Raw genomic sequence first — 15,699 nt, 5'->3', positions numbered from 1 at the left:
GTTCATCACATCACCCACATGTCACTAAGAGTAAGGCCGCGTACAGCGGGATTTCCGCCACTGGAAGCCTGCATAGGATTGCGTTAACAAACGCAACACAGAAACTTCACTCACCGGCCGCCGACTCTACTCTGCGCATGCGCCCGCTGCCCAGCCTGTCTGCAGGCGGCCTAAGTCATGTATGGGAGTCCAGTTCACACTAGTGGTGTGTGGCTTAGTAGTGTGTGACCGAGTGACATTTTGCTCTGACAATGTGGAGGGTGTTTCAGGGTAGGGCGAGTTTGTCTGTGGAGTGGGCTCCAAGCACTAATCCTGTCCTAAGTGAAGATCAGTGCACAAAGGAGCCGATGAGCCCAGAACATAGTGTTGTTGAAGCTTGACACAAATCATGTTAATCTAGGTGGTATGAGCCTAGTCATTTTGGACGCTTCATATCCGCCTCAGGGAAAATAATAACACCGCTGCATAAGTTGTTGGCTGCATCAGCCTTGTTGTGAAATACTGTTGTCTTACTATTGTGGCTGTGTGCCCAGCTTCTACAATCAGTAAAGAACCAGTTGCAAGTTGCCAGATATCTGTCTCTACATTGTGTGACACCATGCACCCTCCTGACTTATTTACCATCTAGTTCAGCAATAAAGTGGTCTGATTATTAGTTAATTCATTGGAATATTGTGGTGAATATGTATTACCTTACACCAGTGCATCTCAAACTGTGAGGCTTCCCCTAGTTGGGGTGAGGCCCAGATGCAGAGACTATTTTTACAGATTCTATTATAAGCTACACAGTTCTCTCCCTGCCTGCAGCTATCTCTGGGTCAGTAGCATAAATGCCTTGTTTTGCGTTTATTTTAATTTTATACTGGACTGAGAAAACAAATGAAAGGCAAATTGAACAATATTTTACATTTAGGCACTAGCTTCAGCAACATGTGTTGAAACACAGGCACCATTGTGTCCCAGTTAGTGAGGCTACAGTATAAAAAGTTTCGAGAAGCACTAACTTTATAAATTAATAGTGTAGGGTTATCTGTGTTGATGATACACATATTGCTTCTGGCAGGCAGGAAAGCATGCATTAGTGTTGTGCACCATCTAGTGTTAATGTACTTAATAAAATATTTATGTTGAATGCACAGACAAAAGAAAAAACAATGGACCATATTTGAAATATATAATGCATTTCTTGGCTCCTATTACGCTTATTTAGCTACAATACAGAAAGGTTCAGAAAACTACACATACCACCTAACCTAAAAATCTTTGCTATGTCATGTTTTAGCTTGATATATCAGTGCTAGATTAAAAAGAGAACAGAATAGCATCCACAATGTAATAATTTTGACCCCCTTTCATATTGCAGCTCAGGATGGAAACAGATAAAATAAAGCTCTGTGAACCTGGAAGGTGATACTTCAGCATTCCTGCTAATTTTCTTTTCTTTTTTCCACCCAATACATTGTTTATTGAGATACAGTATTAAGTATTCAACATTGTAACATACGTACGTTAAATAAAACATTTCTTATTAGTCTTTTAACTTTAATCTTCTGCTTATCTTTGTATCCTGTTTTCTTCTGGGACGCGTATTATGGATAGGGATTAGGGGATGGAATGTGGAAAGGATGATATGGGGGGGAAACTAGGAATGCTGGTGGGGAAGAGTAAGGGTGGGGGTAGGGGTGGGATAATGAAATGTCTGTTCCTTGTTGTTCACTATTGTGTAAATATCCAAATTAATTTAGCTAATTTCTAAAGGCCCTTTTAGACACAACGAGAATCGCTCAAAAATCACTCAAAGCCGTCTTTTGAGCGATTCTCATGCTGTCTAAATGCAGGGACAGTACGAGTGCAGTTTTCGCACACGAGTCACTGATTGCTGAATCCTAACTTGCTAGAATTGAGCAATCAACTGTTATCAGTGGAGCAGGCTCTTATTAGCTGGCTGTGCTGATAAGATTCTCTGTGCCTGTGTCCTGCTGTGAATTCACAGCTGGGCCCAGGCTGTAAGCACAGAGAATACTACAGCTGTTTGCATATGCAAAACAGCTGTATTGTCCTATTAGGGGCCGCAGATGTGTCCTGCTCTGCTTGCATAGCTCTGTAGTAGCTAATTAGCCACTATAAAGTATGCAAAGATGATCGCTCAAAACTGTCACTCAAACTATTGTTTGAGCAACTTTTGAGCGATCATCTGTCAGTGTAAATGGGACTTACGTTTGACGTCTTAATTGTTCCAGTTAACTCTTCCAGTTTAAGTAGATTTCCTCCTATGGTAAATTGGCTTATTGTGGAAATAGATCTATCCAATGTTTCCATGAGTCCTCATGTGCTGCTAGTTTGTTGTTTTTTAAAGCAAATATTCTTTTGTATGTGCCATGGAGTGAGATCGCTTCAATTGTTTAGAAAAGGGAGAGGGGGTCACATGACTTCTAGTTCTTGGTGAAGTGGAGTTTTACTATTAGAAAACCATCCGCCTAAACCTTAACAGAATCTTTTCTATATCTATCAGGAGAATAGCTAGTTAGGGGTTGGGAGGGATCCTTCAGCCTACCATTTTACTTATTAGCTCAAAGACTTTCTGCCATAGAGAGCAAAGTCTCCCACAATTTCAAAATATATAGAGCCGTGACATTCGGGAAGAGGGTGGCTAATCTGAAGCGTGAGTAGTACCATCTGGTAATTACTTTATAATGGACCTCCGCTAGGCAAGAGCATAGTGTAGATTTGTGGCCCCCTGTTAATTCCATATTGAACAAACATAGCCCCCCTTGCTTGGAAAATGCTGCAAAGTTCAGCTTACTTGAAAATAAGGCAGAAGTTTATAGTACATGGGGTATCCGGTTAGACTGCATTTTAAATACACATTGACACAAGTTAAAATGAATTGAAACATCTAATAACCTAGAAATTCCAGTAATGTACCTGCTCACAATTAAACTCAAGCATGACACTTTATATGAGGTTAATAAATACTGAAGAGTTTACTTCAGCTATGTTCACATGGGAAGGATTTGAACTAGACTATGGATTCAAGCATACACCCCAGCAGAAATTCACAGCTGAGATTTGGATTTCTCCCGTGGATTGGCATGTAAATTTGAACATAGATTAGCTCCATTAAAGACTATAGGTCATTTCCTATTTTTGTATCTATTTCTTATATTGGCTAATAAGGATGCATCCGGAGCACATAGTCCTTAAAGGGGTTCTGTCACTAAAAAAGAAAAATGCTATACTTATCTATTCCTCCCCCATTAGCCTACTTACCAGATCTTCTCCTCCCCATCTTCTCCTGTCTCCTGCAGTCCGGGGGTCACATCACCTCCAGCTGCCTGATTTTTCTCCTTCCTGTGAGGTTACGTACATTAGGTTGGCAGTCTGCCAGTGTACTTATGTCACAGCTCACAGGCCAGCAGGAGGACTGCCTATCTTCTTCAGAGATTGCTCATGCGAGCTGTTTCTGAAATAGATTACAATTCCTTCCTAGGCAGTGAAGCTACAGCACAGGGATGTGACCTTCACTGACCCAGCAGGAAGGAGTTTGTGATAAAGCAGCCTTCATAACAAGCTGGTCCCAGCCTGCAGTGAGCTGATCTGGGGCACTGGAGAAGCTCAACCAGGAGAAGATGTGATAAGGAGACAGACAGGGAAGGAATAGGTAAGTTTAGATAATTTTTCTTTTAATGACAAAACCCCTTTAAATGCTCTTGAATTTTAGGGCATTGGAGGGGAATGAGGGATTGGCCATGTACCCTTCTGTACAGCTTTCTTTGATATTTGGATATGTACAGTACAAATCACTTAGGACATAAAAAATTTAATGATCAGTCTTATGGGTGAGACGCAATTAAAGAAACCAGTTACTGCATACACAGGGGAAAATTGCTTCAGGATATGTAACATTTCCCCTTTTCTCAGCAGTGTAGTCAAATCATTTAGTCTGGATCAGATTATGATACGATTTCTTTCCTCTTACGTGACAAAGCTCTTGTCCTTTAGGTCTGTACTTTATTAAAGGTAGTTTCTTTATAATGCCTTAAGTGAATCAATTGCAGCACCATGTTTATTGATGTGCCTCTGCTTTTACATTCACTGAAAACCCACACTTTGAAGAAGTACAATCTTTTGCATTTTCGCTGTTGTTCGATTTTTGCATTTGTATTAATATCAAGCCTTTGTTGTCATGTAGACACTTTTTTGAATTTCTAGGAATATTGAATTGCCATCTTTTTCATGTTCTTTGTATTTAAATGTTGCTGCACGCCTATTCCTCTTCCACTTTATTTGACATACATAACTAATACAGATTTTTGAGGGGATAACAGATAAGATGTTAGAAAAGTATTTTCTTTTGTAGCCAATTCAAAAGAAAACATTTAGTTGCAAGTTGCACTAAAGGACCTTTTATCCAATATGATAATTGTGCAAATAAATGTTTGTTCGAGCATTCATTCTCAATCATTGCCCAGTTTAAATATGGCCTTGGACAGTATTAAGGCAGCAGAAATGCAGTCCTAAGCTCTCACTCATGACTTGAAGGTTGTGAGTTCAATCCCTGCTTGGTTCAGGTAACCGGCTCAAAGTTGACTCAGCCTTCCATCCATACAAGGTCTGTAAAATGAGTACCCAGCTTGGTGGGGGTGGGGGGTGGGGTAATAAATAAATTACCTGAAACACTGCGGAATAAGTTAGATCTATACAAATAACACGGTTTATTTATGAGAAATCAGAAAACATTTGCTTGGTTGGTTTCAGATGAGCGTATGGAAACATGTCCTGGACACAGCTCTATGTTACAAACGTGTTCCAGATCACATTACAACCATATGTTATCCGTATTTTATATTAGTATTTGCCTCTGTATATATTTTTTCTAATGGTCAAATATTGAACAGTTTTGGCCCAATAGAAAATAATAGAAATACAGAGGCAAAAATGCAATAAAATAGGTCATGCTGCATTTTTTTTAAATGGCCATAAAAAAATATGGCCATGGGGAATACATACATAGATTTACATTAACTGAGCTCCGAAGTCCCCAAAACATGGACCAAATGCGGAGCTAAACTATGCTCATTAGAGATGAGCGAGCGTACTCACTAAGGCAAGCTACTCGAGCGAGTAGTTCCTTATGCGAGTACCTGCCTGCTTGTTTTAAAAGATTTAGGTGCGGCGTAGGGCAGTGAGTTGCGGGAGTGAGCAGGGGGAGCGGGGGGGAGAGAGTGAGACAGAGATCTCCCCCCGTTCCTCCCCGCTCGCCCCCGCCGCTGAAATAGAAAAAAACTACTTTGCTCCATTAGGTGCTGTATTATGGAGATATGCTCCCCAGAATCATTGGTACCAGAAGGGAGCACCTGCATAGTCTGCCGCTGGACAGAGAAGCAATGTGGACTGCCTATAGCTCCGTAGTAAAATATAGTAAAGGGCTCTGGGGCAGATTAACTATTCAAAATATAGAGTTTTCTGGAACAAATTGAGCCAGATAACTGTCTTACATGTTTTGCACGGCATTTGCTTTGTGATTTTAGAAACATTCAGACAGTATTTTCGACTTATCCAAAAAAGGGACTTGGTCTAAATTGTGCCAAGTTGCCATGAATTGTGCTAACATTTTTATTTTTTTTTTTTAATCAAATTTTTATTGAATTTTTACTTTTACAGATAGACGATGTGCATAGATCAATATTGTCACAAGTACGGTTGTAATACAAATGCAAAAATATAGCCACTTGTGAATGTGCTATCCACATTGTGCCTTGTAACCGAAAGAGATCTGGATCTCATTCCCTCTGATAGACCCTCTAGAACCTGAGTCTCCAGAGACAAGATTCTATAGATGCACAACAGAAAACATCTATAACCTTAAAGAATAGAGAAAAAAAGAAAAATAGATATGAGATCGGAAGGGGAAGGGGGGTAAGGAAAAGGGGGTAAGGGGAAGCAACTTGATCCTAAGCTAGGGCACGCGGACAGGATTCTGATTCCATATGGGTTCCCAGCTCAGGAATGCAGCTCAATTCTCGAACACGTCAAGGGATCTCACCTCCGCCCAAGGCCTCCATATCTACAAAAAATTTTCATGTTTATGGTTGTTCCAGCTCGTCAGCTCCTCCAGATTGAAGAGCATATCCACTTTCTCTCTCCACTGTGTGAGCGTAGGTGGGGTTGTTTGTCGCCACAAGAGAGGGATCAAGGCTTTGGCTGAGTCAATTAGAAGGGCGATCAGCTTATTCTTTTTGGGATGAAATACTGAGGAAGATCTCCATAGAAAGATCATTTCTGGGGATAACGAGATTTTAGGGGACACCTCCCGCAGGACTCTCTCCACCCCCCTCCAGAAGGGTCTGATTGCAGCACAATCCCACCATATGTGGAGGTAGGTACCTGATAATTGGTCACACCTCCAGCATCTCCCATGTGGTGCCAGTTTATAGGCATGTAGCCAATTAGGGGTTTTATACAGCCTAACTAGGTGTTTATAATGTGATTCTTGTGAGAGTGTACAAGGAGATAGGCCGAAGGAAGCGCTTAGAATCAAATTTGTATCGTTTTTTGAGAGGGAGATGCCCAATTCCTTCTCTCATAATCTTAAGAACATCGGCTTTGTCTCGGGGGACGAAGATAGAATTAGTTTGCGTAGAGATGATAATCTCCTTGTTTTATAGTTCGTGTCCTTTGAAATTCTTTCAAAGGGGGTTAGTGGTCTGGTAGTCTTGTGGGATCTTATGATATCTCCTAGTCCCTTATTAACCAAAATCCGGTCCAGAAAGTTTAGTTTGATTGACGGGATCAAAGCTTGTATTATATTTTCTAAGGGCAAATGTGCAACCAACTGTAGGTCCCTTAGCTCTAGGTCCTTGAATTTTCTCCACAGGGAGGTGGTGTGGGGGTCTGGAGTTAGATTGTTGACTCCAAAAAGCGTGCTCAACGGCGCGATTGGTGAAGCTGAGCGAGGATGTTGCTCAGTTTGTCCCAAACCTCACAAGGGCCTCTAATTAATATATTGTGGTTTTTAGAACTGCAGGGTTTCTTGTTTAGAAGCCACAGAGCTTCCCGTATGGGGGTATCATTCTTGTCCACTGCCAGTGAAGCTAAGAGACTATCCCTGATCAGATGCGTGAGGTCAAGCCAATATCCTAGCTGGGAGGCGCAATAATATTCAAAGATGTTGGGTAGGTCCATGCCCCCCTCTGCCCATCGTTTGGTCATGAGTCTATAAGCAAGCCTCGGTTTTTTGTGTCACCAAACAAAGCTAGTGAAGGCTGATCTGAATTGTGCTAACATTTTGTCGCAGTTTTTGGCATAAACAAAGCAACGTAATAGGTGGTCTAAACTTGGACTAAACAGTCTTATAAGTTGACAGAGTTATCATTCAGCAAAGCTACTGTGATAAATCTGGCATATTTTAAGACTGTCTAGTCTACGTTTGCACTGTCTAACTTTTAGAGCGTATTAGTAACTAAGCATTAATGTGTGCTGCTGTAGGTCCTCACTAGGTGTTTAAAGTCTAAAGCCGAATACCCACAGATGGATTTTCGCTGCAGAATTCACGGCCAGATGCTCGTCCTGGATTTCGCAGCAATGTTCATCCATGCTAGGTTAAAAGTTTCTCCCCTGTCCCCGCACGGAAGTCAACTGTGATTTTCCGCTCGAGGAGGAGAATCGCAGCATGTTCTATTCAATGCGGAAAATCGCAGTCAATGGAAGCCGTCCGTCCCGCGATACTTCTGCTGTGAGCACTGCAGAAGTATCGTGGGAATCCTCATCATAGCCCAGTGCTGGAACGTCACGCACTGCACTGCACATGCGCGCCGACTCGCCGGCCAAGACACTCACGGCGGATCCGGATAGGTGAGTATGGGTCTCTGGGGGGCACCGGGTCTGATTCCGCTGTGAGATTTTGCAGTCGGAATCCGACCCGGCCTTGGGTATGAGACCTAAGCGTCCATTCATAAGATTATAGTACAACTCTATTTTGTATGGCTCTTCTACTGTACCTCTGTATGCCTTGATAAAACAAAAAGGTTATGCCATACTCCATTGGATACCACATTTAGAGGCTTTGCTTCTAGAGGATAACAGCTTTATACATCTAAGAGTCAACAAAGCCTATCCAGAAACATATGGAGGCTACAGGGCTCTGTACTAGGGAGCCATACATCCTCTGCGTTTTGCTATAGAGCTATACCGGGGACTATACTAAGTCCCGTACAGTTGGGGTCTAGTGATTTCTTTTTTATCCCCTGCGTGTTGACAAATGTGAACAAACAACATAAATACATACGTTTCTTGCTATTGCATTTGTCACAAAACATGTTCAAGTATTAATTGCATCTTTCCTTTTTGCTAGTGGACATATTTCTGAATGTGTCCCTGTGGATATATCTGTCATTTTTTTCATAGAATATTTAGCAACTATTATTCAGTATTCAACTACAACAAGTATTGCTGTCAAATGTGAGCTATATGCATGTTTTTTTCATACACCACTTGCACATTAGACCTTCCCTGCCAAAAGTAATTCTCTAACTTGTCACATACTTTTATTTCGGCAATATCTGCAAAGCAATAATTGTGTAGAACCTGTGCAATACAGAATAATTTAAAAGAAACTATAAAAATACAACAAAAATATTTTTCTTATACAGTATATTACTTTGATTATTGTTGTTTTCCCTAAAACTTTGGTTCATAACAGCAGCTGGCCTTTGTTTCAAGACATTTCTGCACATCATTTTTTCTAGACTATGAACTGTCTTATTTTGTTTTCCCTAGATTTGATACTGATTTAACAGAACTGCATAGCTGGATGACACGCTCCGAAGCTGTGCTGCAAAGCCCTGAATTTGCAATATTTAAGAAAGAAGGAGACTTCACTGACCTCACAAAGAAAGTTAAAGTAAGCTATTCTTTCAGATTTTTTGGTTTAGTTTCTTATTTAGTACCCAAGAGAACAACAGTTGCACAAGTTATTAAAACATTTAATACAGAGGTTATCACTCAGCCTTCATTGCAGCGTTCCTTTATGTAAAAACGTAAAAAAGATTTTTTTGTCTGGGGCCTCCATGTTACTCAAATGATGCTCACTTTTTCTAGTCACTAAAAAATACAATAAGTGCACGGAGAGCCAGAGGGCGGTCATGTACTATACTGTCAGCCACACATCCTTTTGCAGGGTGGCTGCTTAGTATCATTTAGTTAATACAGGTTCAACTTTCTAGGAGTGCCAATCACACTGTCATGTGTAGTGGACAATGCTGATGCTGCCTATTACTCTTAGTATATCACACTGGCTAGAACAATGGGGCTCCTGGAACCTGATCAGGGGTCGCCCAGAACCTAGAAGCCACAAGACTTTACAGTTTGAATGATAAACGGATTGTCAGGCAGGCAAAGAATTTAGGCATTTCGGTCTCAATGTAGCACTAAGAAACAAAGGATGTTGTGCCTTTCTACCTGCCCCAAATCAAGCTTCTTTGAGATGCTGCACTGTGAGACAACTTTTGTGAATATAAAAGTCAATGTGATAACTAGGAAAAGTACAAATCCCTTTATTTGTCTAAAGTGAAATTTATATGCTGAAAAATTATTATAAATGCTAACTACTAGCGGTATCATCTCTTTCTAAAATGCTTTTCACTACCTAATGTCAAGTAAAGTCTCTCTCTAGTAACAGAAACATCTAGACAGAACACAAGAAGGGGAGGAGAGTGTTGTTTTATGCTGAGCATAGAGATAGGAGAGGAGGAAGCTGTTGCTGGTAGGAGAGAAACACACAAATGTGGCTGCTGCAGCTGCTATTAGTAAGTGATTTCCTGTTCCACATCTACTGAAATCTTTTATGTAGCCCGTTATTTAAAATTTTTCTAGTACAATTTAGTTTTAGGGCTCAGTCACATGGGCACCGATCCACCCGTGTTTCTGGACGATAAGACGGCCGCACTACAGGTGTGGACGACTCTCCGTACCAGCCAGAAAGAAGAACATATGGCTAGCAATGGAGTCGGTCATGCAGAGATTTGTCTGCATGTGATACGGCTGTCTTATTGTCCAGAAACATGGGCGGATTGGCGCGCATGTGACTGAGGCCTCAGGGTTCATTCCTATCTATGAAGAACTTATTTGATTTAACTTTGGGCCCTCTCTATCTCCGTGAATAGAATTTGTATCAGGACTCGAACATGGAACCTCCTGTCCTCCAGATAGTGTTCCTCCCCAGTGAGCTGTCCAGCCTGCTGGATAAGCTCCCCTGCTGAACATAACCTTGTACTATGCTCCTGTTAATCTAGTTCCTGCCTCCCTGCCCTGGCCTTGCCCTGCTTCTAATTAGGACTTTCTATAAAAGCCTGTCCCTTCCTCCAGCTCTTTGCATGATTATTGTGCTCCACTGCCTTGATCAAGCGTCATCTCTTCAACCTTTGCACCGGTATTTCAAGACAGTGTGAAAAACCCTTCCTCCATTCCGCCATTTTGTCCTTCCAATAGAGATCTTAATGGGAAATCAGAGGATGCAGTGCTCAGCGATGTTGGATTCAGGATCAGGAGGAAACTTCATGGACTTAATAAAAACATTGCAACCAGACCTAAGCCCATACCTATTGATGTGGAAACCTTGGATGGGTCACCCTTGTCCTCGGGACCAGTCACATAGGACAATTGACCTGGAGCTCTGCATAAAGCCTGACCACCAAAAAATGATCAGCATCCAGCTCATCTCGTCCCCTAGATTTCTGGTGATTCCCGAGATCCCCTGGTTCTCTACCCATAATTCCTTTATAAACTGAAAGTCAAAGACCATTGCCTTCCCGTCACTGTACTGTAAAGAAAACTGCAAGATGGCACCAGTGCAAGACCCAGAGGATAGAAATAAAAATCTATCACGTGAATGGGTTAATTAATCTCACTGGAGCAACAGCAGGAAGAAAAAATGAGTGTTAACTTACCTGGTGCTAGATGGGATTACTCTGGTTAGGGAATACCCACTAGCACCACATGTCCTGGTATGCATAGAAATAGATAGTGCTCATTCACGATCCAATCTTTAGGAGAGATGTCTGGAGTGGAAAGCTGCCCAATTAATCAGATGCTTTAATCTGGAAAATCACTGGAGAGAGGAAAAACTCAACACCCTTGTGGGTTCATACCGTTCAGAAATAAAGCTGAATGTATGGTTACATTCCCATTTTATTATTGAATGAGAATTTAGTAAAAAACGTGATGTACGTACTCATTCTGTGGAACCCCACTGGAACAAGTGCTATCTAAATCCATAAGCGATCTTCGTTGTAAGGAGGTGTTTAGGATTTTCCATTTGAAGACCCTGGTACCTAACTGTTTGAATGAGGTTTTAGAAAAAATGTAAATACCATATAGTAATTTCTTTTTTATGCATAACCAATATTGATATTTTATATATTTATAGCTAATAACACAGATGTATATATCTTTACTTACAGCATTTATTCATTATTATATATATGTGAATAGGTTTCATTTTACTTAATACACAAATTATGCCAAATCTATATAGATAATTATTAATTTTCATGATGGTTAATGGATTTTATTACTAATATTTTTATGATATAAAACTGCTATTATGATGGCTAATTGATCACGCTTTTTATATAGAATACTATTTATCTTCATATTAATAACAGTTCTTGATTAGAGATGAGCGAGCACCAAAATGCTCGAGTGCTCGTTACTCGAGTTGAACTTTCAGTGATGCTCGAGAGTTCGTTTTGAGTAACGAACCCCATTGAAGTCAATGGGCGACTCGAGCATTTTTGTATATGACTGGTGCTCCGCTAAGGTTTTCATTTGTGAAAATCTTAGCAAATCACCAAAGTCATGTAAAAAACACAGAAATGGATAGTGCAGGCGAGGAGCAACATGCAGGGCTGCATTTCAGGCTCCGAGGTCTCGCTATTAAGCCACAATAGTGGCAAGAGTGAGACCCCCCCCCCCCCCCGCACTGTCAGCATAACGATCGTTCTCCTCTGCCACAGCTGTAACAGCTGTGGCAGAGCAGAACGATGTTAGCCCATTGAATTCAATGGAGCCGGCAATACAGCCGGCTCCATTGAAAGCAATGGGCTGCCGGCGAGTGCGGGATGAATTTTCGGGAAGGGCTTAAAAATATAAGCCCTTACCTGAAAATCATCCTAAAATGTGTAAAAAGTAAAAAAAATATATACTCACTTTGTCCCGGCAGAACGATGTTAGCCCATTGAATTCAATGGAGCCGGCAATACAGAAATGTGTAAAAAAATATATATACTCACATGGTCCCGGCAGACAGCTGAGCTGAGCCAATCAGTGGCAGCACTCACACACCCATTCATGAATTCATGAATGGGTGTGAGTGAGAGCTGCTCTGATTGGTCAGGCTGTGACCAATCAGAGGCAGCTCATTCAGCAGGCGGGGATTTTAAATCCCCGGCTGCTGAATACTACAGAGAGCAGTTCAGGAGAACTGCCAGCTGGCCGTGGCTGAACTCCGTCTGCCGGGACTAGGTGAGTATATATATATATTTTTATTTTTACACATTTCTGGATGAATTGCAGGGAAGGGCTTATATATTTAAGCCCTTCCCGAAAATTCATTGTGCGATCGCCGGTAGCCCATTGCTTTCAATGGAGCCGGCTGTATTGCCGGCTCCATTGAATTCAATGGGCTAACATCGTTCTGCCGGGACAAGGTGAGTATATTTTTTTTTTTACTTTTTACACATTTTAGGATGATTTTCAGGTAAGGGCTTATATTTTTAAGCCCTTGCCGAAAATTCATCCCGCACTTGCCGGCAGCCCATTGCTTTCAATGGAGCCGGCTGTATTGCCGGCTCCATTGAATTCAATGGGCTAACATCGTTCTGCCGGGACAAGGTGAGTATATTTTTTTTTTTACTTTTTACACATTTTAGGATGATTTTCAGGTAAGGGCTTATATTTTTAAGCCCTTGCCGAAAATTCATCCCGCACTTGCCGGCAGCCCATTGCTTTCAATGGAGCCGGCTGTATTGCCGGCTCCATTGAATTCAATGGGCTAACATCGTTCTGCCGACACAAGGTGAGTATATTTTTTTTTTACTTTTTACACATTTCTGGATGAATTTCAGGTAAGGGCTTATATTTTTAAGCCCTTCCCAAAAATTCATCCCGCGCTAGCCGGCAGCCCATTGCTTTCAATGGAGCCGCCTGTATTGCCAGCTCCATTGAATTCAATGGTCAGTGCTCGTTTAATCGAGATGAGCACCGCGTGGTGCTTGTCTTGAGTAACGAGCATCTCGAGCACCCTAATACTCTAACGAGCATCAAGCTCGGACGAGTATGCTCGCTCATCTCTATTCTTGATAACTCTCCCTATTTAAAACTATGCCATTTATAGATGGGATATATGTGTGTTTTACTACTATTCCGAGCCTCCTGTTTATAACTATATAGAAGAACGAATATTGTCAGATTGACAGTTTGATAAAGTTCATTTAGAATTTGGAACGCGATTTGTGTTCCACAAAACGAGTACGTACATTACGTTTTTTACGTAGGGAACCCCTTCCCCGTAGATGACGTCAGACAGTGATGCATGGCACCATTTACAAACTCCTATGAGTAAGTACATGGATATGTGTATGTATATATTTGTGTAGCATTCGGTCATTTGCTTTAAAGCTTGAAAAAGGAACAATGTTGTGCCGAAACATGTCGCTTAGGATTTACTTTCAAAAATAAAGTGGAAATATAACCATACATTCAGCTTAATTTCTGAATCCTCAGACCCACAAGATCGCAGAGTTTTCCCTCTCTCCAGTGAAGACCCCAAAGATGATCAACAGGACTTTAAGAAGTTACTGGTTCAGTACCAGATGTTCAGGGATGTCTGCAGCAAGAAGAAAGCTGACCAGCTGCCACCTCATTGGCCTTATGATTGCCCAGTGCAGTTGTTCCCTGATGCTGCTATTCCATTGGGGTGGATCCACAACATTTCAGAACTGGAGTTGAATGTGCTCTGAGAATACCTGGACAAAAATTTGAAAAGGGGATTCATTCGACCTTCTTTTTCCCTGGCTGGGGCGTTCATATTTTTGTGGAGAAGAGTGACTCAACCCTGTGTCCATGTATCGATTACAGGGAGTTAAATAACATTACGGTCAAGAATTGCTACCCCCTTCCTTTGATTCCAGAATTATTAGAGACTCTGCTCTGCCAAGATTCTCTAAACTAGATCTAAGAAGGGCATATAACTTTGTATGGATTAGTCCAGGGTACGAATAGAAGACTGCTTTTAGGACAAGGTACAGTCATTTTGAATACCTAGTGATGCCATTTGGCCTTTGCAATGCTCCCACCACTTTCCCGCACTTTATCAACAATGTATTTCGAGACCTGTCGGACCAGTTCCTAGTGGCATATCTCAATGTCATCCTTATCTTCTCTAATAACTTGGAGGAATATTGTAGGCATGTTTGGGTGGTCTTGGAATGACTCCAGAAGAATAATTGCTACGTTTGTGTGGGCAAATAAGCACCAGTCCCACACGTGACCCGAAGACACGGGTTAAGGAATTCTGATCCTGTGCTGCAGGGAAGCTGACTTGGCCCTACCTATGAGCAGAACGATCGCCTCTATAAAGGTGGCCCCATGCTAGAACCTTGGCCCTGCTCTCCCTGAAAGGGTGATACTCGGAACCAGGTGGAACTGACACATTAAATGCACAAACTCACTTACCACACAACCTCGCACACTAAAGCAGATGGTAAAGTGGAATATAAAAGTGAGGGATTAGTTTGTACATTGGCCAATGAATTTAAGCTGCAAGGCCATGACAAGGCTCCTCGTGTCTTGCAGTCCCTACTCTAACAAGACACTAAACAGGCAGCACAGGATACTACACACACAGCAAGCTGACCAGACATTACTCAAACAGCAGACAAGACTGCGGAAATACAGCATCCTCATTGCAGAGGGGCTGGGGTATATATCTACATCCAGACCCAGGGGATTGGCTGACCTAAACAACCACACCAAACCAGCTCAATTAACTCTCCCCTGTGCAGGTATACTTCTGGAACCCTGTAGAACAACAAACTCCAGCAGAACAACCTAACAATAATCTCTATATCAAACTAGAGAAGTGCGACTTTTAATTGACTCAAATGCAATTCCTGGGATATATTATCTCCCCAGATAGCCTAAGTATGGACCCCATCCTGGATTGGCCCATCGCAAGAAATTTGAAGGAAGTACAGCACCTAATCAGTTTTGCGAACTGCTACAGAAGATTTACTAAGAACTTCTCAAAGGCCATCTCTCATATCACCCCTCTTACAAAAAAGCACTCACGCTTTCCTGGTCCCTTTAGGCAGATATTGCTTTGGAGAAACTAAAGACTCTATTTACTTCAGCAACAGTACTGAGCCACTCAAGACCCAAACTGCCTTTTGTTGTTTAGGTGGACGCCTATGAGTTGCAGTTGGAGCTATCCTGTAACAATAAGTGGGAGATAAGATGCATCCTTGTGCATTTCTGTCCTACACCTTATCAACCGCGGAGAAAAACTATGATGTTGGGAACAAGGAGCTTTTGGCCATCAAGGTGGCTTTCACCGAATGAAGGCATCTCTTGGAAGTAGCCCATTATCCAGTAGCAGTTCTTACAAAGCATAAAAACGTAGATTTTCTCTGTATTGGCCAG

The 15,699-nt window shown here is 41.7% G+C and overlaps 1 protein-coding gene across 1 annotated transcript in view; it reads left to right on the top strand.

Moving 5' to 3' along the window:
• DMD (dystrophin) overlaps positions 1–15,699 on the top strand; it is a 2,524,637-nt gene that overhangs the window by 992,990 nt on the left and 1,515,948 nt on the right. Inside the window, exon 18 of the mRNA XM_066577956.1 lies at positions 8,779–8,902. Within this exon, the coding sequence (XP_066434053.1) occupies positions 8,779–8,902 (124 nt within the window). The remainder of the gene's footprint in view (positions 1–8,778; positions 8,903–15,699) is intronic.

The sequence above is a fragment of the Eleutherodactylus coqui genome, chromosome 1, assembly GCF_035609145.1.
Source record: "Eleutherodactylus coqui strain aEleCoq1 chromosome 1, aEleCoq1.hap1, whole genome shotgun sequence".
Lineage (NCBI taxonomy): Eukaryota > Metazoa > Chordata > Amphibia > Anura > Eleutherodactylidae > Eleutherodactylus > Eleutherodactylus coqui.
This window is presented reverse-complemented; position numbering and strand designations above follow the sequence as displayed.